Raw genomic sequence first — 24,451 nt, 5'->3', positions numbered from 1 at the left:
GGTCAAATGCCTTAGGCACTACGCAACCAGAGCTCTTGCTTTTTCACCAAGCACATTCATTTCTGTTATTGCTATTAAAAGTATCTTTCTAAAACCTCCTTTTAACACTAAGCAGCAGTATTAATTCTTTCTACTCAGTACAAAACAATTATTCATAGAACGGTAATTACAGAAACAAAAAAGATAGGAGAAATACTTTAGGACATTTACCAAATAAGGCAACTGGTCAAAGTTCCTCAGCTCATCTGTAACAGAGGTGGTTTAGAACATGTGCCTTCTGACTCAATCAGTGTAGAAGGCTAGCTTCAAAAGACTTATAAGAGACAGCGTTTCCTGAAGTAGGTTTCTCAGGAATTTTAGTTCCAGGATGTTAATAGCTGTTAAGGTTGGTGAGAGAGGAGTTTCCTAAAAACCAATCATCAAATTAACCCAAGCAAACAGGACTTCTTAGAATCTTTAATATTTATAGCTCCTTGGGTAGATTCAAAGGACACCACCCATATTCACTAGTCTTTCCCAAACATTTTTATCATGAATTTTTTTCCCCCCAAGCATCTTATAGGTAAAGCGCTTCATGAAATACATTTGGGAAAATGTAAAACTCAATATGTGCACAGCAAATTATTTCTGACTTTTAAGTTTTAGTACATTTGTTCTCTTGTTTGTTTATATGTGTACCAATGTACACACAAAGCCATAAATATGAACCAATATGAATTAATTAGTGATATACCACAGAAACTAAATTTACAGTCTGTAATATATAACAAAGACTTTAAAAATTAGGGTGGGTTTAACATTTGAAATAGCTTCTATAAAACAGAAGGAATAGAAGTCAGATGCATTTAGTAAGCTGGAGACAAAGTAGACAGTCACACAGATTATGTTAAAACATCAGTAGAATTCTTGACTTTGGTTCAGCTGCTCTGGAACCACAGTCAACAGATGAGTGATACAGTCAAGAAAGAACAGTAGAAATTGTTGGTAAAAATATAAATAAGGTGAAGAAAGATCAAGATATGAATATATGGAAGTGAGAAAGCATGTAAGATCACAGAACTTAGTGCAAATGTAAGAACTGTCTTTATTCTGGGGGAAAAAAAAATCAAACTCACTGCCGTGGAGCTGACTCTGACTCAGTGACCCCTCGTTGGGTTTCCGAGGCAGTATGTCTATGGAAATAGATTACTCAGTCTTCCTTCCGAGGAGTGGCTGGTGGGTTTGAACCACCAGCCTTCTGGTTAGCAGTCAAACGCCTTAGGTACTGGCCACCAGAGTTCCCTGAGAACCCTGAATTACAGCCTGTCTTAAAGGGACTCCTTAAACTAAGAAGAGGGAGTTCTTTCTGTTTCTGCCAGTGTACTTTAAAACCACAGGAATGAGAGCTTCTCAGGTTCCCTGAGGAATTCACTGTTCCTGAGCCTGTGGGACTCAGGCTGTTGTTGAACAATGCACCTGGACCTTTCTCTGCACACAAACCTTGCCCTAGTGTAGGTATGTGGCAGCTCTGCAGCCAGCTGGTTTTCACAAAGCCCCAAAGTCAGAGCAGCCGGCTGAGGCCCATCACAGACTTTTATTACAGAGGTTCAGACCTCTGCAGGTGGACTGATCAATAGATTGAGTCAATATGGCAAACTCTGTCCTGCTGAGGAAGCAGCTTCTGCAACCTCCATGAAATGCAGGATTTCTGCCTTCTGCAGGGAGGGATTATCTTGTTACTTTTAAAAAGACGGCTCATATTATTAAAAATGAATGGGGATTTCCTCCCACAAAACCTAAGATGGCCTAACTACAAACAATATTTTAACACCCATGTGAGTGTTTTAAGAGCTTTTAAGGGATGAGGTAGGTAATTCTTCCCACTTTACAAGTGGAGAAACATCAGTATTATACAACACTGAAGGAATTCTAATGGCAGCTGAGATTAAGTCTGAGGTGAGAATTTTCTAAAAGCACAAAGTGGTTTCCTCAATCAATCTTGGCTTATGTTTTAGATGTTGTGGCTTAAGGAAAGAGAGAGCCAAAGAAATAAACAATGTGAAGAAAGAAAATGTGGTGATATGAGAGGAAGGGGTGGGGTGTCTATTTTCTCTCATCCCCCTTCAAGCACTCCCCTCCTACTTGAAAATTTTTTAACCCATTTTCCTTTCAAAACAATGAGCAATACATAAAAAGTAAAATAAAATAGCAGAAAGAAGTTAATAACCATTTATAATCCCACCTTTTATCAGTAAAATGTGGATGTACACTCTTCCAGACTTTTTACTATGACTGTATATATTAGAAGGAGCTCTGATGGTATAGTGTCTAAGGCATTTGACTGCTAACCAGAAGGCTGGTGGTTCAATCAAACCTACCAGCCACTTCATGGAAGGAAGACTGGGCAATCTACTTCCGTAAAGATTTACTGCCTCAAAACCCAAAGGGGGTCGTTATGAGTCAGAATCAACTTGATAGCAGTGAGTTTGGTTTGGTTTTTGGTACATGTCAGAAGTATATAGTTTCTTTTGTTCAAAAAAAAAAAAGAATTGTTTAGTTACATATATTGTTTCGTAACCTCATATTTTCACGTAATGCTATATTATGAACCTTTCTATGTCAATAAAAAATCATCTTGACCATATTGTCTGTGATGGCAGTGAAACACTAGGTTAGGAGAGAAGACTCTGGGATCAAGTGGGTTAGGGTTCAAGTTCCAGGTTGGTGTTTTGTAGCCATTTGACTCTCGGAGGTCCCTTAGCTTCTCTAAGCCTCAGGTTTCTTATCTGTATGATAAAATCAAACACCAAACTCATTGCCATCAAGTCAATTCTGACTCACAGTGATGCCCATTGGGTTTCCAAGGCAGTGAATCTTTATGGAAGTAGATTGCCCCATCTTCCTTCTGCAGGGCGGCTAGTGGATTTGAACTACCAGCCTTCTCGTTAGCCATCAAATGCCTTAGACACTATGCCACCAGAGCTCCTATCTGTATGATAGAGGTTATAATAATACCTACTTCATGGGTTGTTGCTAAAATTAAATAAACAATGCATGTACAAATACCTCCATGATAGCTATGTGTTCAGTATAAAGTAGTTATTATTTTTATTAGTATTGTGATTATTGAATACTCTATATATGATTAAATTGCATTAAAAAATCCAATTCCCTATTTATGTTATTTCTAACTTTTTAAAAGCTTTTTATTTAGAAATAATTATAGATTCACAGGAAGTTGCAAAAATAATACAGAGAAGCCCCTTGTGCCCTATATGCAGTTTCTCCCAACGGTGACATCTTACATAATAGCAAAACCAGAAAGGTGACATTGCTATCATCTACAGATCTTTTTCAGTTTTCACCAGCTTTAGATGCACTAATTTGTATGCGTGTGCGTACAGTGTTCAGTGCAATCTGAATACATGTGTGGATTCATATAACCATCCCTACAATCAAAATATTTTCCATCACCACAAAGATCCCTTGTGTGATCCCCTTATAGTCATACCCATGCCTCTTCCTTTTCCCTCCTCCTCTTCCCTAATCTCCAGCAACAATTAATCTCACCACTAGCTCTATAATATTGTCTTTTTAAGAATGAAAATACAGTATATAACCTTTAGAGATGGGCTATTTTCAATTAGCATAATGCTCTTAAGGTCCATCCAAGTTTCTTCATGTATTAATAGTTCCTTTCTTTTTACAGCTGAGTAGTATTCCTTCCATTGTATGGATGAACACAGTCTGCTCAACCACTCACCTTTTGAAGGACATCTGAGTTGTTTCTAGCATATTGTTGTTGCAAATAAAACCGCTCTGAACCCTTGTGTATTAGGTTTTGTCTGGACCTATATTTTCATTTTCTGGGATAAATGTGCAAGAGTGCACCTGCTGGGTTAGATGCTTGGTTTTACATTTAAAAAAAAACAAAAAAAACTGCCAAACTATTTTCCAGAGAACCTGTACCATTTTACATTCCTAGCAGTAATGTACAAAACATGAAGTTTCTCTGCATCCTCACAAGCATCTGATACTTTCAGTATTTTTTAATTTAGCTGTGTTAATAATTTTATAGTGATATATTATCATGGTTTTAATTTGTGCTTCCCTAATGGTTAATGAGGAGCTCTGGTTGTGTAGTGGTTAAGATATTTGGCTAACAACCAAAAAGTCAGTGGTTCGAACCCACCAGCTGTTCTGCAGAAGAAAGATGAGATACTCTATTTCTGTAAAGATTTATAGCCTTGGAAACCCAATGAGGGTTGCTATAAGTCGGAATCGACTCAATGACAGTGAGTTTGGTTTGTTTTTTAATGGTTAATGATGTTGAACATCTATTTTTTATATGATGGACAATGTTACCATGGATACCATTATTTGGATGAATTTTCAGCTTTTAATGAATTCCTACCAATGAATCCCTCAAAGTGGAATTAATTGCTGGAGGGACAGATTAAAGAAAAAAAGTTGAAACATAATATCAAATTGCCCTCCAGAAAAGTATTGATTTACACTCCCCTCAGCAGCATACGAATGGTTCAACTTTTAAAGTATACTTAACACTCTCACGACCTCCCCCAAGGAGTTAAAATAAAACTTCTGGTCAGCATGCTCCCCACTACCAAGCAAGTAAATTAAAATAGAAATGGAAGTTGCCTAATATCTTACTAGAGCGGAAAATGAACCAATATGACACTTTCTCCAAGGACATCCCTCGTTCTGACATGTATTTAACATTTTCATCAAACATGTTATGAAGAAAGAAAAGTCATTATTACCTTTGTGGGCAATATGACACAGATCTTCTTGCATTTTGGAAAATTCCGACGAGGTTTCAGAGCCATCAGAATAATTTTTCTCTTCTCCAAAATCCAGCGTTGATAAATTAGGATTGGAAGAGTGCAATCTTAGTGGGCCGGACAAAGGCTTAGGGACCTAAAGTGACACCAAATGGAGATACTTCTTTTCAGTTGCAGATTACTCGGACTATTTACTTTGTTTTGAGTATGGAGAGTAGTAAGAGAAGGATACTGTGTAATTAAGGCTCCCTAAGAGTCTGTTCGAGTTGATGGCAAATAACAACAACATTGAGTGCTACCTATTTACAAAGCAAAGTAACAATGCAGGAAAACACTCACCAAAGCAACTTGCACTGGCTTTTTGAGAAATAAAAGTGGGTGAGAAATCATATATTCTTTTGGCAAGTACAGGAGCATTAAAGCTACAGGCTGAAAATGACTGCTACAGATACCTTTCTCATTTAATACTCAATTTCTTCCCTCTGGCAAAAATCATATAGAACAGTGACTTCTCACATATTTGTACATGAAATACTCTTCAATTTAAAACCAATCCATAAAGTGCTTTGAACCAAAGAGTATATCAGATTATTTATGTGAACGCTTACATTTAATTTTCACTCTGACAATGTTGCAACTGAACAGGTAAAGGCCAAGTTTCAAATCTTAGCCTCTGGCTTAGTTGGGCACTGGAAAAGACAGCTGCTTGCACGACACAGTGAACCTCTGGAGAGGGACCGGGAGGTTACAGACAGGAGGTAAAAGGGGATCTGCAGAACATCCTGCTTCCAGAGACTCAGGCCCATGGACTCTGAGGGATGACAAACCCGTTGACTATCAGCAGAAGAGGTGGGTCAGAGCACACAGCCATCGCAGCCACCAACCAGGCACATACCCAAGCAGGGAAGAAGGCAACTAGTCACCAGAGAAGGGAAAACAAAAAGTCCTACCAATGGCTGTAGCCTTCAGGTTCACACCATTCTTCTCTTAGAAAATCAGTTTCTCCCCAACCCAATATCCATGACATGCTTATTCTATTACCCAGAAACTCTAAGTGATGGAATTCATCTCTGCGCACAGGATGTTTATGAAGCATGGTCTATTCTCCTCTTGAGTAAAGTGAGCCCCCAGCACATGGCATGCAGAGCAAGGCCAATGAAGAAGCTAGTCTACTGGGGGAGCAATGGTTACCTGCAGCGTTCCTTTAGCATCTTTGCCAATAGCTCTGGACCGCCACCTCCTATGCGATCTTTTTTCCTTTTTGGGACTTTCAAAAGCTCCACCCTTTTTTCAAAACAGGAAAGAGAGCACAGACAGTAAGGTCCTCCAAACCAACAGGGATAAATGCATGCAAGGTGAGTATCTCCATTCCCTCAAGTTTGGTTGAAGCAACCAACCAGACCACATCCTGCTGTTAGTCAGAGGCTGGGGAGGAGAATGGAAAGCAGGAGAAGGCTAACATGCAAACAGAAAAGGGACCTGGCTGACCTGGATGGCGTTGATAGCTGGTGCTGAATACGTCCGGTGCAGAACGTCCATATTTTGTAGGAGCTGGCTCATTTCCACTAGATAGGTGTGACAGTGTGCCAAGTCTGCAGGAGAAAGAAAAGAGTGCTCATAACTCTAGGAAGATGCATGGACACTTATCATGGCATGCAGGCTTTACTATGTTGGATGCCAGCTACTTTTCTTATTTATCCATATTTGATTTTACATATTTAAGAATAGGAAAATTTACTTTCTTTTTTACTAAAGAAATATTATAGTGGTTAAAAGCATGGATCTGGATCCACATGGCCTCAGTTTAATGAGCTATGAATGTTGGGTGAATTAGATAGCTTCTCTGTGCCTCAGTTTCCTCATCTGGAAAATGGAGACATAGTGGAGCCTAGTTCACAGGATAGTTAGAAGAGTTAAATGAGCTGGTATACACAAAGTGCTTAGAAGAGTACGTGGCACACACTAAGTACTAAATAAATCAACTATCATCAGCATCATTGTGATTACTGATCTTGCAGCAATAGGCTGCCATTATTGCCTTCTATGGACCAATACATACTAAATGGATGCAACTAAAAGGAAGGTTGTATTGGTATCTAAGGATGCTATTGCCTATCATGGACCTGTAGGAGGAACTGGATGATTCTCTTGTTGTTGTTATGTGCCATCAAGTCGGACCCGACTCATAGCAACCCCTCCTTGGGTTGCCAAGGCAATATCACTCCGGAAGTAGATTGCCCAACCTTCCTTCTGAGGAGTGGCTGGTGGGTTTGAACTGCCAGCCTTCTGGTTAGCAGTCAAGTGCCTTACGCACTATGCTACCAGAGTTCCCAGATGATTCTCCATAGGGTTGCAAATTCACCTGACAGAACGTAAAACTATCCTGAGACCAGTTCCTAGCTCATTAACTCAAACGAGAGTCAATAATTTGCTATTCACTGGGCACATATGACTGTTTCTGCTGAGGGATCAAGGCCCAAATACCAAATTGGATCTAATACCAAACCAAACCCACTGCCATCGAGTTGATTCCAGTGGCATAGTTCCAGTATCACAGCGACATGCAAGCCACCACAGTATGACAAACTGATGGGACAAGTGGTGGTAGCAGCCTCAGAGGACAGACTAACACTGCCCAGAGGGTTTCCAAGGCTATAAATCTTAACTAAAGCAGACTGCCACATCTTTCTCCTGCAGAACAGCTGGGGATTCTAAAAGCCAACCTTACAGTTAGCATCCGAATCTTTATCACTGCAGCATTAGGACTCTTATGCCTTAGAAGAAATCAAAAAACCAAACTCACTGCCATCATTCCAACTCAGCAACCCTCACCTTTCTTCCCCAAAACAGCTAGTTGGTTTTAATCACCAATCTATTGATTAGCAGACAAATGCCTTAACCACTAAACCACCAGAACTCCTTATACTTTAGAATATCAAAATCAAACTCATTGCCATTGAGTCAACTCCGACTCATGTACTCCCACTGGGTTTCCAAGGCTATGAATGTTTATGGAAGCAGACTGCCTCATCCTTCTTCTGTGCAGCAGCTGGTAGGTTCAAACCACCAGTCTTCTGGTTAGCAGCCAAATGCCTTAACCACTATACTTCCAGAGCTCCTTATGCCTTCAATGGGAACTCTGGTGGCATAGTGCCCAAGGCACTTGACTGCTAACCAGAAGGCTAGCGGTTCTACCGACCAGTCAGATCAAAGAATAAAAAAAGCCTCACTGCTGTTGAGTCAAATCTAACTCATAGTGACCTCTCCTTGGGTTTCCAAGAAGGTATCTCTATGGTAGTAGATTGCCCAACCTTCCTTCTGAGGAGTGGCTGGGCAGGTCCTTCTGGTTAGCAGTCAAATGTCTTGGGCACTATACCACCAGAGCTCCCATGCCTTAGAATGTTGTTGTTGTTGTTGTTATGTGCCGTCGAGTCGGCCCCGACTCATAGCGACCCCTCCTTGGGTTTCCGAGGCAGTATCACTACAGAAGTAGGATTGCCCAACCTTCCTTCCAAGGAGTGGCTGGTGGGTTTGAACCGCCAGCCATCTGGTTAGCAGGCAAGTGTCTTAGCCACTATGCTACCAGAGCTCCTATGCCTTAGAATAGTGGCTGTCAAATTTCAGTATAGTCAAGAATCACATAGAAAACTTGTGGAACCACAGAACCCCGGGCTCCAGCCCCAGTTTCTGTGTCAGTATATCTGAGGGGAACCTGACAGTCTGCATTCCTAACAAGTTCACTGGTCATGGTGCTGCAGGGACCACACTTTGAGAACCATTGCTCCAACATGTCATTCAGTGAAGGACATGAGTAATAGTTACTAGGAGGGCAAAGCCCATATGGTCCTGTTGTTGTTGTTGTTAGTGTTGTCAAGTCGACTCATAGTGACCCCTCCTTGGGTTTCCAAGGCAGTATCACCACGGAAGTAGATTGCCCAATCTTCCTTCCGAGAAGTGGCTGGTGGGTTTGAACCCCCAACCCTCTGGTTAGCAGTCAAGTGCCTTAGGCACTATGCCACCAGAGCTCCCATATGACACTTTGTTGTTGTTGTTATGTGCCGTCGAGTTGGACCCGACTCATAGCGACCCCTCCTTGGGTTTCCGAGGCAGTATCACTACGGAAGTAGATTGCCCCATCTTCCTTCCGAGGAGTGTGGCTGGTGGGCTAGGTGTGATAATATTTGCATTTTATTCAACAGGAGAAAATGCAATTTTCAAGGCTACCATTTGGCATCTTTCTTCAAAACTTTGACTATACTTTAGAATTACTTGGAAAAAATTTAAAAGTTGTATGTGCCCAAGACCCACTCCAGACAATCAAATCAAAGCACTCCCCACCCCTACCGGTGATTTCCTTTTTTTCAGTTCCTCAGGTGATTCTCAGCTAATTAAAGTTGAGAACAGCTTAGCTTCATTATGACAGCTGTTCCCAATGCTGGCTCCATAAAAGAATCACCTGGGAAACTCTGGAAAATTAATGATGCCAGGGCTCCACCCCAGAACAACTTAAACAGATTCCTTGGGACAGGAGCCTGGGCCCAGGTATTTTAAAAACCTTTCCCGTGTTTTTAATGTGTAACCAGGGTTGGGAACACCTATTTTATGAGAAATCTTTCTTTGGTTTGCCCACTCACTTCTAAAATAGTAATTCTTTATCTAGGATGTGCACAAAAATCAGTCTGACACTTAAAATATATAGAGAGCTGTCCAGACCCCACCTCTGGAGATTGGGATTTAGTAGTCCCATGTGGAAATCAGACATTAGAAAAAGAAAAGAATTAAAAAGAAGAGAAAGGAAAAGCTCTCCAACACACACATCCAGTGGGTGGCATAAAGTTCTACAACCAGTGTCTTTTGTTGATTGTGAGTTCAACCTTAATAAAGGAAAATAATGAGTAGGAATGTCAATGAAAGGAGATAAAGAACACAAATTCATTTATGGTGCAAGAACCAAGCCAGTCAGTACAGTTCAAGAGCTTTGAGAGAAAGCACAGTTTCAGGTCACTCTACCTTTTGAGCATTTTTCCATGTCCTCTGAAGACTGTAACCACAATGGAACTCGTGTCTCCCCACCACAAGAAAATGACAAATTGCTTCCGGTTTGAAATGAATTCTGCTTTGATATACTGCTGCGCTGTTCCACAGACAATGAAAGTACATTACAAATGAAAACAGGGTCCACAGGGAATACTTGAGTGTAAAGATAACAAAGTAGCCCTCTGCTTCTATGAGGAAGAAGGCTCTGGCAAGGCACTCTGCAGGAAACCCTACAGTCTCAGGCTGTCACCCCAGCTTAGCCACACCACGCTATAAGGCCTTGGACTGCATCCTTATTTTCTTCTCTGTCAAATGGTAATAATACCAAATCAATGATATAATTGGTTGAAAATATTTTACAATCCTACCTGATTATAAATGCACTTATTGCACTTTACAACAGAAAAAAAAACCATGCTCAAACTGGGCAAGGGAAAGCTAGAGCATCTGGGACATTAGAGTTCTCCTTGAACGCTATTCTTCAGTTGCTGGCCTACTTTATATATTGTGGTAGTTAAGTCTGTGTGTCAGCTTGGCTGTGTCTGGCTGTGTCAGCCTGGTTGAGTGGCTGGGCAGCTGGATATAGTTATTCCCCATGGTGAGACTGGTAATTGACTCCATATGGAATTTACTGGAGCAGCTGATTAGCTGGTTTAGGGATGTGGGCCGCTTCCAGTACATAAGAAGCAACTTTGAGGAAGGTCTCCAGTTGATGGCATGCTTGCACCCTGCATGTAGCTGAGACATTGTTCAGCAGCCTGCCATGTTGCCTTGCTGATTTTGGGACTTTTAATGGACTCGAATTAATGGTAATATGGGGATTGAGCCTTTTCACTTGTTGACCCTGGGTTTGTAAGCCTCAGCAGCTAGCACCTGCCTGAGTGAAGAGATTCCTCTTGCTTCAGTGGCCAGGAGCAAGAAGCAGAGCTGAAGCCCAAGGTTGAGGAGCTTTTACCCAGTTTCCAGAGACTGGCACCTGGAACTTGGACTTCTAACCTCCAAAGTTTTAAGAGAATAAATTCCTATTTGTTAAAGCCATCCCATTTAGGGTATATTGCTGTCAGAGTGGAACTAGGTAATAAAAACATATGCTCACGTGGTCCTGGTTCTGACTAATTGGGCAAACATAACTAATTATTAAATACCAGCTCAAAGCTTTCACTGCTCCTCCCCCAAAACCTTTCCCTCCTCAGACAGCCTCCCAGTGAAGCTCCCCAACACAATGCCAGCCACTCCTTTTAGATTCATAACTGGCAAAACTCTGGTTACCTTCCTACTTGAAACCGAGTCAAACACCCCAGATGCAGACTCTGTGACAGTGGATCCTGAGAAAAAGTGATTGACGTCACGTGGAAACATGGCGATTTCATTTTGACGATACATTCTGTGATGACGGAGTTTGGATACCCACTCATCAAAGCCATCTTCTGACTTCACCTAAAATGTGTCAAATGGAAAAGAGGAAACAAGAACATGAATCACTGAAAGGAACAATTATTCATCAAACTGAGGTCACTCCTGAGCCCGTCTTTGCATGCTGGCACATGGGCTGTTGTTTGCTGCTGTAGTTGGCCCTGACTTATGGTGTACAACAGAAAGAAATCCGGCATGGTCCTTCACCATCATCACAACTGTTGGTATGCTTGAGTGCATTGTTGTGGCACTGTGCATTCTGAGTACCTTTCAACATAGAGGCCTCATCTTCTGCCACTGTATCAGGTGTGTATCACTATACATGTATCACTATATCAGATGAGATTCTGTTGTGATCCATAGGGTTTCCACAGGCTCATTTTTGGAAGAAGATTGCCCGGCCTTTCTAGCTTGTCTTAGTCTAGGAATGCCACCGAAACCTGTAACCCTGTTGGTATTTGAAATACTGGTAGCAAAGCTTCCAGAATCACAGCCAACATGCAAGCCACTGTAGTACAACAAATTGACAAATGGGTTGTGGTTGGCACATGTAGAAATCAGGGTTTCGAACCGCTGCATTCCAGTTCAACCCACCTGCTGAAAATTTGCATTTCCATCCGATATTCTGAATCAGAATCTATAATTTCACAAAATCCCACGGTGATTCTTATGTATACACCTGGGGATCTATAAAAATAACACGAGGATCTTGTTAAAATGTTTCTGGATCAGTATATCTTGGGTGGCAATGACAATTCTCAGCAAGGGGATGAACCAGTTCAAAGCCTTGCTTGTTTTACAGTTATGTGGTCTATATGGGGGAAAGTGTGAGGAGAAAGTGAAAAGTAAAATGGTCTTTTTCATTAAGTATATATTTATGCTATCTACATAAAGGAACAATTGTTATGCTATTTTTAGGAAGGCAAAAGGTACTAGTTATATTAACAGATAAACTGAAATTTATTCTTATCTTTCTCTTGAAGTATTTCAAGTTCTCTGGTCTCAACTTCTATCCCTACAGGAAATATTAACACCATTTTTCTTTTTAAACTCTTTAATAATTCAAACTTTACATATTAATCTTTTCTGAACTGGAATGAATTAGTAAATTTTTCCTGAACTATTTAACCTCGTTAACCCTCTGCAACAAAGAATACATTGTGAAGAATACACACTAATGAATGTGAAGGTTATTTAAAAATATATTTCTCCTGCTCTTAGAAATAGAAGTAGAAAAAAAAAAATCTGAGACAACATTATGTGGTAGTTAATTTTATGTGTTAACTTGGCTGGGCTTGGTTTTGAGTGGTCAGGCAGCTGTCTGTAGTTATTCCCCAGGATAGGACTGGTAATCAACTCCATAGTGGAATCTGCTATAAGCAAATGAGTAGCTGCCTTAGGGATGTGGTCTGCTTCCAGTATATAAGAAGAAGCTTTGAGAAGCATCTCTGAGCTTTTCATATACTTGGACCCTGCATGTAGCTGAATCTTCATGCAGCAGCCTGCCATGTTGCTTGCCAATTTTGGACTATTTCTGAACTTGAACTAGTGGCCTGCCATGCTGCTTGATAATTTTGGGACTGTGCCATTTTACTTGTCAACCTTGGGTCTATCAGGCTCAGCAGTCAGCAGCTGCCCGAGTTAAGAGATGCCTCCAGCTCCAGTGGACTGGGAGCAAGAGGCAGAGCTGAAGCCCAAGGTTGAGAGGCCTTAACCCAGCCCCTACAGCTGGCACTTTGAACTCAGACTTCTAACCTCCTAAACTGTAAGAGAATAAATCCCCCTTTGTTAAAGTCATATTTGTCATATTTTCTGTTAGAGCACCACTAGAACCAAAACACATAACCAGTGATTTCTAGGATTTCTCATACACACACACACAAACATTTAGCTAGCTGGGTGATGTGGTAGTTATGTTTGTGTGTCAACTTGGCTGGGTCTGCTTGAGTGGCTGGGCAGCTGGTGGTAGTTATTCCCCATGATGAGACTGGCAATCAACTCCATGGTAGGATCTACCACAAAAAGCTGAGTACCTGCCTTTGGGATGTGGTCTGTTTCCCATATATAATATGCAGCAGCTTTGGGAATGGTCTCTAGCTTATGGCACTCTTGGACCCTGCATGTAGCCGTGTCATTGTTCAGCAGCCTGCCATGCTCTGCCAACCTTGGGACTTACAATGGACCTAAGTTAATGGCCTGCCGTGTGGTGTGGCAACATCGGAACTGTGTCTTTTTACTTGTCAACCTTGGGCTTCTCAGCCTCAGCAGCCAGCAGCTGTCTGAGTGAAAAACCACCTCTAGCTCCAGTGAGCTGGGAGCAGGAGGCAGAGATGGACTCTAAGGTTGAGGTGCTTTCACCTAGCCCCTAGAGGCTGGCACTTTGAACTTGGACTTAAAACCTCCAAACTGTAAGAGAATAAACTCCTGTTTATTAAAGCCATCCCATTTGTGGTATATTCCTGTCAGAGCAGCACTAGGTAACCAGAACAGATGATTATCAATATCTAATAACCATGAAGAAGAATGTTTGTAACTAGTAAAACCATTGTAAAATATTTCAAACATTCATAAAAATGCTAAAAAGCATAAGCACCTATATACCATGGACATTTCTTAAGAGTCAACATTTTTTATGTGTATGAGTGTCTACCAATATTTTCAAAGTGAAAAAATGAGATACCTATATATTATGAGAGACACACACACACACAAAGCCAGCTGTCATCAAGTCAATTCTGACTCACAGCGACCCCAAGTGTGCAGAGTAGAACTGGTCCACAGCATTTCCAAAATGCCTCCCAGTGGGTTTGAACTGCTAACCTCTCAGTTAATAGTGGAGCTCTTAACCATTTACATCAACCAGAGACTCCTATGTTAAGAGGCTGACTCATGAAGCTGCAATTTAAAACACCCTGAAAGGATGCATGGTAGATTAACTTTTAAGAAGACAAATACAGGGCAATCTTGTTAAACTTTTTACTAACATTACAGCTGAGAGCAAGAATGCAGAAATAAATGTCAGTGGTATCATTCATTTAGGAAATATTACATGGGCACCTATGTTTGTTTTGTTGATTAATACAGAAGTACATACAAGACTTAAAACTGTCCAGGTAGTACTTAATGTATCATTTACCAGAAGATGCAATAAAACAGACACATCTATTTGTCTCCCTAAATTACATTCTGGATATGTATTTTATTTTCCAGATGTCGTTAATCAGAATTTTATAGGAATCTTGACACAAACTGATTGTGTAATCCTTTACACTAACAGGAATGCTCCTTGGAAGCCAGAATGGCCAGACTTCATCTCTTATGCTTTTTTCATGTTATCAGAAGGAACCAGTCCCTTTATCATGCTTGGTAAAGTCTAGGGTCAGAGAAAAAGGGGATGACCCTCATCGAGATCGATTGCCACAGTGGCTGCAACAATGGGCTCAAACATAACAGTTGTGAGGATGGTGTAGGGTAGGGTAGCGTTTCATTCTGTTGTACACAGGGTCACTAGGAGTAAGAACCAACTCAATGGCACCGATCGACAACAATCTCCAAAACCAAAACCCACTGCCTTTGAGTTGATTGATCCCTAGTGAACCTATAGGACAAACCAGGCCTGCCACATAGGGTTTCCAAGACTATCAATCTTTACAGAAGCATATTGCCACATCTTTCTTCCAGAGAGTGGCTGGTGGGTCCAAAACACCAACCCTGTGGTTAGCCATTGAGTGCTTTAACCACTGCACCACCAGGGCTCCTTAACCTCATCTCAGAGGCTGAAGGCTGAAGGAACACTCATCTTGACTCTTTTTTATCGGTTAAACAAGGTAGAAAAATCAAAGCACTTTATTAAGTAAACGACTATAGTCATTGTCCCAGATCCTTATCTAATTATAGGACTATAGACTATAGACTACAACTGTAACTATAGACCGGAGACTGTAACTGTAGTTATAGGGCACTTAACCTCTCTGCTGCCCAGGCTTCTCATCCATAAAATAAGAAAATAGGGATAGACTGTTCAGAATTTAAAAAATTTTGTGACTCTGGGGCTATTAACAAGAACTCTCAGATAACAATACTCACTTATACTTAATCATAGCTGATGTTCAAAAGCATGAACAAAAAACATAAATAGAACTTAAAGTGAGTCAAAAGAGAGAAATATTAAACTAAATTTATTAAGATATTAGGATGCAATATATTTTAAAGCATTCAAGTTTGTATTTTTTTTTTAATTAGGAATTAATCATTAACATAATCCTCTTAACTGATACAGTTGATAAATGAGAAACCAACATTTCCTGACTATGTCAGAAAACAGAACCAAGAGTCATTGGAAGTAAGCGGAGAAATAAACTAGTCCAGAGGAGACTGACCATTGAAACAAGTAGAAGTAGGCTCCTTAAATCTTTTTTGACTAATGTAAATTAGTCATTCTCAACCAGGGGTGATTTTGCCATCAAGGAATATGTGGCAATGTCTGTAGACATTTTTGGTTGTCATAACTGGGGAGGAGGGTATTATTGGAATCTAGTGGGTAGAGACCAGGGATGCTGCTAATCTTCCTGTAATGGATAGAATGGACTCACACAACAAAGAAATAGCCAGTGCAAAATGCCAGTAATGCTGAGGCTGAGAGACTCTGCTTTACACAATAAACTACAACCACAGGTACAGAGACTGAAGTTAGGAAACTGTCTTGCCCAGCCAATCACCCACATGTATGTGTTAAGCAAGTACTGCACACATGCTGTGGACTGGACAAGGACACATTAAGACAGGGAGCTCATAAACTCATGATTTTATTTTCCCAACCCTCAGGCTCCACTTCCAATTGCCCCAAGTAATTTGTCTTTACAATTCTCTAGAATGGAATCTTAATATCTTCTCTATTAATTTTGTTTTTTTTAAAAATTAGGTTCCCATTTGGTAATTTCTATACAAATTGTTTAGCAACATTAGTTACATTTTTCACAATGTGTCAATATTCTCTTTAATTGTGTTCTGGTTGTTCCATTTCCAGTTTCATTGTTTAACATTCAATTGCCACCTAATAATCATATATAATAACTCAATTTATTGACCTCACTGTCTACAGGCATTATGCCTAGTTCTCTCTGTGTTGCTCTGCATGGTTAGCAATATAATTATTCCCCTTTGTTAGGTGAGAAAGCTGAGACTTTTAGAAATTAAATAATTTGTCAAAGGTCAACAGCCAGTAAAAAGGCAATTTAAGATCTGAACTAGACTGGTATTTCCAAAGCTCATGTTTCATGCTATTAACTGTCTATATGGGAGATCTGGTGGCGTAGTGCCTAAGACATCTGACTGCTAATCAGAAGGCTGGAAGTTCAAACCCACCAGCTACTCCTTGGAAGGAAGATTGGGCAATCTACTTCCATAGTGATACCGCCTTGGAAACCCAAGGAGGGGTTGCTATGAGTCAGATTCGACTTGAAGGCAATGCTTTTTTTTTTTTTTTTAAAACATCACCAAGGAGCCCTGGTTGCACAGTGGTTAAGTGCTTGGCTGCTTAATGAAAGGTTGGCAGTTTGAACCTACCAACCACTCTGTGGGAGAAAGAAGTGGCAGTCTGCTTCTGTAAAGATTTACAGCCTTTGGAAACCCTATGAGGACAGTCCTACTGTAGTCTATAAGGTCATTCTAGTTGGAATAGATTTGATGCCCCACCACCTAACACCACCACCACCTGTGGGAGACAGAGAGCACCAGAGGGTAAACAGCTGTCAGACGCAGGGCTTCTAACCGCTTCATTCTGGTTCACCCTGCTGAGAATCTGTCTTTTACCCCAGATATACTGAATCAGATTCTGCATTTTAACAAGTTCCCCAAGTGATTCTTATTGGAGTCCTGATAGAAATGTACAAATATCATCTTATTGACTTGTTTTCATGGCTTCCAATCAGTTCATTCCAGTTCAACCCTCCTGCTGAGAATTTGTTTTTTCCACCCCAAATATAATGAAGCAGAATCTACATTCTAACAAGATCCCTAAATGACTCTCGTATATCTCCAGGTGACTCTTACAGAGCTTGTTAAAATGTAAATTTGGATTCAGTATATGTGGGAAGACAGCTAAATTCTAAGCAGGGGGGGTCGAACCAGAATGAACCGGTTTGAAGCCCTACTGAACACTATTATCCGGAGACCCATGATTTAGGAAAAATATTTCTGACATTTCATTGTAATAAATAAGAATCTTAATGAAATCCCTATAAAACTAGCTGGAGGTGTAAGACAGGGCTCTGCAGACTCAATGTAATAAACATTATATTGTGAATGACAGAACAAACTTTAACCTAAGGTAAATGGTTCTTAACCAAGGATGTTACTGCCTAGGGGAGAGGTAGGTTGGAAAAAGAATATATTTTATTATATATTTTTATCACAATCACCGGGGGAGTTGTTGTTGTTATGTGCCGTTGAGTTGGACCAACTCATAGTGACCCCTCCTTGGGTTTCCGAGGCAGTATCACTATGGAAGTAGATTGTGCTGTTGATATTTAGGGGATGCAGGGACAGCGATACTAAACCTTCAGCAATGTGAAAGACACAATGAAGAACCATCCCATCCAAATATCAGTAGTGTCCATTAACAAACACTGGTAATGAAGATCTTCTCACACATTCACTATTTGAAAATAGTCAAAAGGCATCACGAATAGCTTCAAAATGGCAATGAGGTCCATATGGATGGCTTGTCCTGACCTGATACAGTAATTGATGGCTCCTGCTCAATACAAACAGAAATCAGCACCATGGGAGACAGCACCTAGGAAACAACCTCACCTTCAGATGGTAGATGTGCTCCTCGGTATCAAGATCAATGCACTTTGATGACTTCTTTACAGACATCACTGAGAGCCCGACATCAATGCAACCATGCAGCTTCTCTCTCTCTATCTACAGAGGCACCAAGAGGGCTACTTGAGAATCATGGTGTTAAAAATAATAGTAACATCCTTGATACTCCTATTCTCTACCCTTGCCTTCCACATCCACCAACAGTAAACATATTAACTATGATTCATCAAGCACTTAGTGTGAACCAGTACTACAATGAGTGCTGTACATGCATTATCTTATTTAATCTGTGAAGTAGGAAGCCTTATCCCCATTTTACAGATGAAAACACCAAAGTACAGAGAAACCAAGTAACAAGGAGTTTATATAGCCTGAGGAAATCAGAGCATGAACCTATGCAGTATGGGGTCAATGGCAGTGAAAAAATACTGCCTCCCACTGAATTAGTTTCTGGTGTCTAAATTCATGTGACATCATTTAAAAAGAAGAACATGAGCTGAAGAGTTAAGAGAAGCTAGAAGAGGAAGAAAGGGAGAGAGAAGTACTGACTGAGAGAAGGGCTCCTATAAGGTATAGCACTGACCGCCAATCACAGCCCTCACAGGCTGACTGTCTGGTCTTAATGAGGGGAACCCTATATCACTTTCACCCAAGGCCTTCTCCATCAAATCCCTCAGTCACTACAAAGTGACAGTGACATTGTTGCATGTTATGTTTTTGCTAGTAAGCTGTGAGGATGTCTTCTCTCAACCAGAGAAACCCTCAGCACAACCCTAGGACCAGAGAGACCCTTAGATACCTTGCGGGATCTTGGAAGGAGCACCTGTACCTCACTTGGTGGATGAAGTAAGCCCAACTAGAATCCAGAGCTAGGACAACAGAGAGCAGGCACTGCTAGTCCACATGAAGAAACTATCAGAAAGGTAACCCCAAAATGTACATAATCTCATCCCTGAGCTGACAACAATTAGCCCCTCAGAATTTTTCAAGAGTCAACTGGATAACCAAGAAGACTTACATCAGTTTGGCTCTTGGCATATTTCAATATTCCTTTGTCCAGATAGAAGAATCTCTGTAGGGAAGAAAATTCCACATATTAAGATGTTCCACATAAATAAATGGCTTTCCCTTGGTCTCAAATTTCAACCTCAAATTAAATATAAGTGCCTAAGAACCAGGTACTAACTGTGGTAACACAGGTGCAAATAAAGGCAGGCCAATGTCTCACCTTGTGCCAGCCCTTTAAGGGCCATTTCCTCTTTTTCAGCAGGAATCCTTTCTGAATTGGTGGCTCTTGAGTGTAATTCATCTCTCCCTTCAGTCCTTCTACCACTTCCCAGCTGTCCTGTTCCAAAAAAAAAAAAAAAAAAGTTCATACTAAATGGCTATTTTTAAAACAATAATAATGTTAAGAACCACTTCAATCTAACAGTAAATCCATCCAAGATAGTAAGTCTGGCTGGCTTTGTTGGGGAGAAAAAATATTAAATTTTCATATAGAACCCAGACTTTATAGATTTCATGTTATAATTTAGTGGCATCAAATTTATTATTTTTTCCCCCAAAAGATCTCTGTTAGTAGGAAATGTTTCTCCCTCTTTAGTGCTGAGACCTTGACAACCAGAGCTAAAGATAGAGTTATACCATAAGTTCTATTTTTGTTCCCTTTGACATCATCATGGTAGTTACTGTTCACTCACCACTAAACTTCAATCTGAATTTTAACCAAATGCTACAAACATCAGGATGGAAGCTGAGTGTCAGCGATGGGGTGGGGGAGGTGGGGGTAAGGAGAGGTACTTAAGAATTGGCTGAAAATATGAGAGTGAATGCAAGTTAGTCAACATGACAACTTGATCAAAATACTAGTTGAACATGAATATCTTCAAATTCTAGGTTATTTAAATATTAGAAATCATGAAACATCAAATGGGTGAGGTTTTTTTTTAATTTTTACTGTGATTTGGGTGAAAGTTTATAGAGCAAATTCATTTTCCATACAGCAGTTCACATACATTTTGTCTCATGACATTGACTACAATTTACCACAATGCAACAGCTCTCTTCCCACTTCCTCCCCATAGTCACCTCTTCCCTGTGTCCTTCCCTCCCATGCACTCCTGCCCCCCAGTCTCCCTGTGCATACACAGCCCTTCTATTGTCCCATGATTGATCTCTCCAAGGAGTGTATCTACCTAATGTAAATGTTCAGCTCATATGTCTGTCTTTTGTTTGGCTGGCAGCCACAGGAGTGGGTTCAATACCAGACCTGAAGGGCAGCTAGGAGCCATAGTCTCAGGGGTTCCATCAGACTCTATGAGACCAGCAAACCTGGTCCCTTTTTTTTTTTTAATGTAATTTTGAGTTTTACTCCACATTGTTCTCCCACTGTATCCAGGATCTCCTACATAGATCCCCTTCCAAGTGGTTGACAGTAGTAGCCAGGCACCATCTAGTTCTTCTGGTCTCACAATCATATAGGCTGAGGACTGCATGGTGTACCAATCCCTTGGACTAATTGTTTCCATGCTCTTTGGTTTTCTTCATTCTTCTGTGCTCTGGACAAGGAGAGACCCATTGTTGCATCTAGATGGCTGCTTACAAGCTTTTAAGATTCCAGTCACTACTCACCAAAGTAGGATGTGGAAAAATGTTTTTGTGTAGTATGTTTTGCCAATTGAGCTTTAGGTCCCTTGTGACCATGGGCCCAAGCCCACAAGTTCATCTACTCACTCCCTCCAGGTAGCTGGCTGTGGCCAAGAAGTCATCACAACCTTGTTCCTTGTCAGTTCTACTATATACCTGGAAATTCTTACAGAACATACAAATACACTTGCAGAAACATTGTCTGCCAACTCAAAAGGGTGGTTTCACAACAATCATTTTCATTCTTTTTTTCTCCCATTTCTTATGTTTCACAAACTTTTTTTTTTTTTGCCAGTTATTATTTATTGAGGTTGTTTGTAATTTTGAACAGATGAAACAGTTGCTACAAGTAATTTCAGTTGCTGGCTCTCTAGGTCTTTTCAAGTGGCTGACTGAAGAAAGAATTTAAAAGTAAAAAGGAAACTAATATAACCGCTAATGTAAAGGTATGGTGGAACAGGCTTTTGCAAGGACAAATACAACTTCACTTTTGCTTGCTTAGTCACTCTTATGTAACACTTACTAGGGTGGCCTTGGAGGTTTGGGGCCCTGGCATCATGCCACCTTTTGTTACCAGACCTTCAGGGGGCACAGAGACTTGAGTTGACTCTACTGCCACCCAGGGACCAGTCTTGGTCAGTAAGCCTTAAATAAACAACTTTACTAGCACCTATGGAGTTGCCAGTCTTCATCTCAGTCTTACAGAATCTTGGACAAATCTGAAGTTACTGGACTGTGCCCAAGGTTGGGATAGGAAGGGAAAGTGGGAGTGCTGCATAAGAAACAGTGAGCTTCTATTAATGGTGATGGGAAATTTGGCAATGATTATGGGTGATAGTTGCATAACATGATTAATGTAATTGATATCACTAAATTGTACACTTGAAAAACATTGAACTGACAAATGTTGTTACATGTATTTTTAAAATTATAAAAGAAATGGAAAAAATTTTATTAAGATATAACATACATGAAATGCCAAATCTTAACAGTACAACTTAATTCATTTTTACACATATATACTCCTTAACTACTATCCAGAGCAAGACATAACATAGGGTAATTAAATTTTGACAAACATATCACTTTAGCCAAGATTTCATCTTGACTGTCTTGTTATTGTTAGGTGCCATCAAGTCAGCTCCAACTCCTAGCGACCCTTTGTACAACAGAATGAAACACCTCCCGGTCCTGCACCATCCTCAAAATCTTTGTTTACTTGAGTCCACCATTGCAGCCACTGTGTCAACCCATCTGCTGAGGGTCTTCCCCTTCTTCACTGACCCTCTACTTTACCAAGCATGATATCCTTCTCCAGGGACTGGTCCCTTCTGACAATATGATCAGAGTAGGCGAGACAAGTCTGGTCACTCTCATTTCTAAGGAGCATTCCGGCTCCACTTCTTCCAGGACAGATTTATTTGTTCTTCCAGTAGTTTATGACATTTTCAGTATTCTTCACCAACACTACAATTCAAAGGCATCAACTCTTCTGTGATATTCCTTATTCATTGTCCAGCTTTCACATGCATATGAGGCGACTGAAAATACCATGGCTTGGGTCAGGTGTACCTCAGTCTTCAAAGTGACGTCTTTGCTTTCTAACACTTTAAAGAGGTCTTTTGCAGCAGATTTTCCCAGTGTAATACAATGTCCGATTTCCTGACTGCTGCTCCCATGGGTGTTGACTGTGAATCCAAATGAAATGAAATCCCTGACAACCTCTATCTTTTCTCCATTTATCATGATGTAGTTTATTGGTCCAGTTATAAGGGACTGTCTTGCTCTTAGCCAAATCTACAACCTGAAGGCAGGTGGTTCAGGCAGAGGCCAGAGGCACTGAGATACAGACAATAAGTCTAGCTGCACCAGAGAGAGAAAGGCAATGAAACTCAAGTCCCAGGACAGACCGTCTGACAGTGAGGGCATGGGATCTGCGGGGATTTATGGGTGCTCCAGCTGGGCTTCTGTGTTGTTCTTGAGTTCAATACATCAGACACACCTGGTAACAAGACCTTTTCCTAGTTTAGCAACTGAAATCTTTTTATGAGGATCCTGACAGATCTGCCTCAGATATGAATTTACTTTACTGTGAATAGCATTAAAAGTACATTCCAGAGTTTTGAAATGGGGGTGGAACTCAAATACCTGGAGTTGTAAAAGGGGTTTTTTCAGTGGAAGAAAAGCTGAACTTGGAAAAAAGATTTAGCTTTCAAATTAGGGGATTTTCCACAGAAACGTAGCAATACTGAGTGAAATTTATTTATAGTAATTATTGTCAATTATTCAAACTCACTTGATCACCTCCAGACAATTAATAGAGAGTACATATTATTAAGTTGTGAGAGTACAAACAAAAAAAATTTCTGCTCATATTTATTTAATCTCTGAAAGTCTTTCCTCAAAACATAATGTTTTACATGTCTAAATTTTAATGACTCTTTAAGGTAATTAAGTATAACACATTCCTCCATGAATCTTTCTTCAAAGGAAAATATTATCTCATCTTACCTTTTCCAGCGGCTCATCATTTATTTATAATATATGTGAGGTATTATCTTCCCTACTGGACAATAGGGGGGAGCTCTGGTAGTATAGTGCCTAAGGTACTTGATTGCTAACCAGAAGGCTGGTGGTTCAAACCCACCAGCCACTCCTTGGAAGGGAGATGGGGCAATCTACTTCCGTAGTGATACTGCCTCGGAAACCCAAGGAGGGGTCGCTATGAGTCGGGTCCGACTCGACGGCACATAACAACAACAACAACAACTGGACGATAGGCTCCTTGAGGATATAAAGGGTCATGTTCATTTCTGATTTCTTAAAAACGTTTAACTGCTGTCATGTGAATATTATGCATCCTATTGGCAAATGAACAAACTTAATCCTGGTAGAAGGTTGTAGAAAGATTTATGTTCTTGGAATACCATACTGTCTCTGGGCCAAATCATCATTTAAAAGTTAAATGCAACTTTAGGGTGCAGGGAGTATATGTTAATGGGAAAGATACAACTCAGAAAAGGTGGGTGAGAATGGTTGCATAACTTGACGAATGTAATCAATGTCATCGAACGGTAAATGCAGAAACTTGGATCAATATATGTTTTTGCTGTGTATCTTCTCAACAATAACAAAATTAAAGTAATTAATTTAAATTGTTATTATTTAAATTAAATGCAATATAGCTATGCTTTGGAGTGGGGTGGGGAGTGCTGTTGTCACTGTTAAATTAAAATCCAAGGCTGGAAATCCTCTGGAAAGTAGTCTTAGTAGATGAGGCCTTTTCAATTTGTTTGTTTTATGATTCCCAAGCAGAAGGCAACCTGCAGAGTGCCAACACTAGACAACCATGTCAATTCACTCACTACATTCAGTTGCCCACAATGCAAATACCAAGTGGGATTAGATGCTACTGCATATTTTATAAAACTGGGGGAGTGGGAGGGATTGCAATCATACCTGCAGTACAAAAGAAAACAAGAGTGAAATCTCAAAAGCATTCCAGGGATTCATGCTAGAAGTATATATCTCCTGAACTCTTGAGAGACAGTACATTCCTACCAACAAGCCAAGGTGGAGGGCAGGGAATGAGAGTGGGTCTTTTTGGCCCTTAAGGTAAATAAGCCAAAAAGTGTTTGTATTTTTCCCTACAAAATATGCCCTCTTACCCTGTCCTGCTCCTTTTTATCTTGTAGCTGTACTCAGAACTTTCAGATTGTTACCAGGTTGAAAAAGCTAGATTTAGC

The 24,451-nt window shown here is 40.4% G+C and overlaps 1 protein-coding gene across 1 annotated transcript in view; it reads right to left on the bottom strand.

Annotated features, from left to right (window-relative positions):
- The window catches only part of OSBPL3 (oxysterol binding protein like 3), a 119,939-nt gene that overhangs the window by 60,656 nt on the left and 34,832 nt on the right, over positions 1-24,451 (bottom strand). The window contains exons 2-9 of the mRNA XM_007945797.2: positions 19,288-19,404; positions 19,078-19,131; positions 18,045-18,158; positions 11,088-11,255; positions 9,792-9,915; positions 6,270-6,373; positions 5,973-6,065; positions 4,761-4,917 (exon numbers count right to left, since the gene is read on the bottom strand). Coding sequence (XP_007943988.1) covers positions 4,761-4,917; positions 5,973-6,065; positions 6,270-6,373; positions 9,792-9,915; positions 11,088-11,255; positions 18,045-18,158; positions 19,078-19,131; positions 19,288-19,404 — 931 coding nt within the window. The remainder of the gene's footprint in view (positions 1-4,760; positions 4,918-5,972; positions 6,066-6,269; positions 6,374-9,791; positions 9,916-11,087; positions 11,256-18,044; positions 18,159-19,077; positions 19,132-19,287; positions 19,405-24,451) is intronic.

The sequence above is a fragment of the Orycteropus afer genome, unplaced genomic scaffold (genome assembly GCF_000298275.1).
Source record: "Orycteropus afer afer isolate SDZICR_OR568_19922 unplaced genomic scaffold, OryAfe1.0 scaffold00008, whole genome shotgun sequence".
Classification (NCBI taxonomy): Eukaryota; Metazoa; Chordata; class Mammalia; order Tubulidentata; family Orycteropodidae; genus Orycteropus; species Orycteropus afer.
The sequence above is the reverse complement of the archived record's forward strand: the minus strand, read 5'-3'. Positions and strand labels throughout refer to the sequence as shown.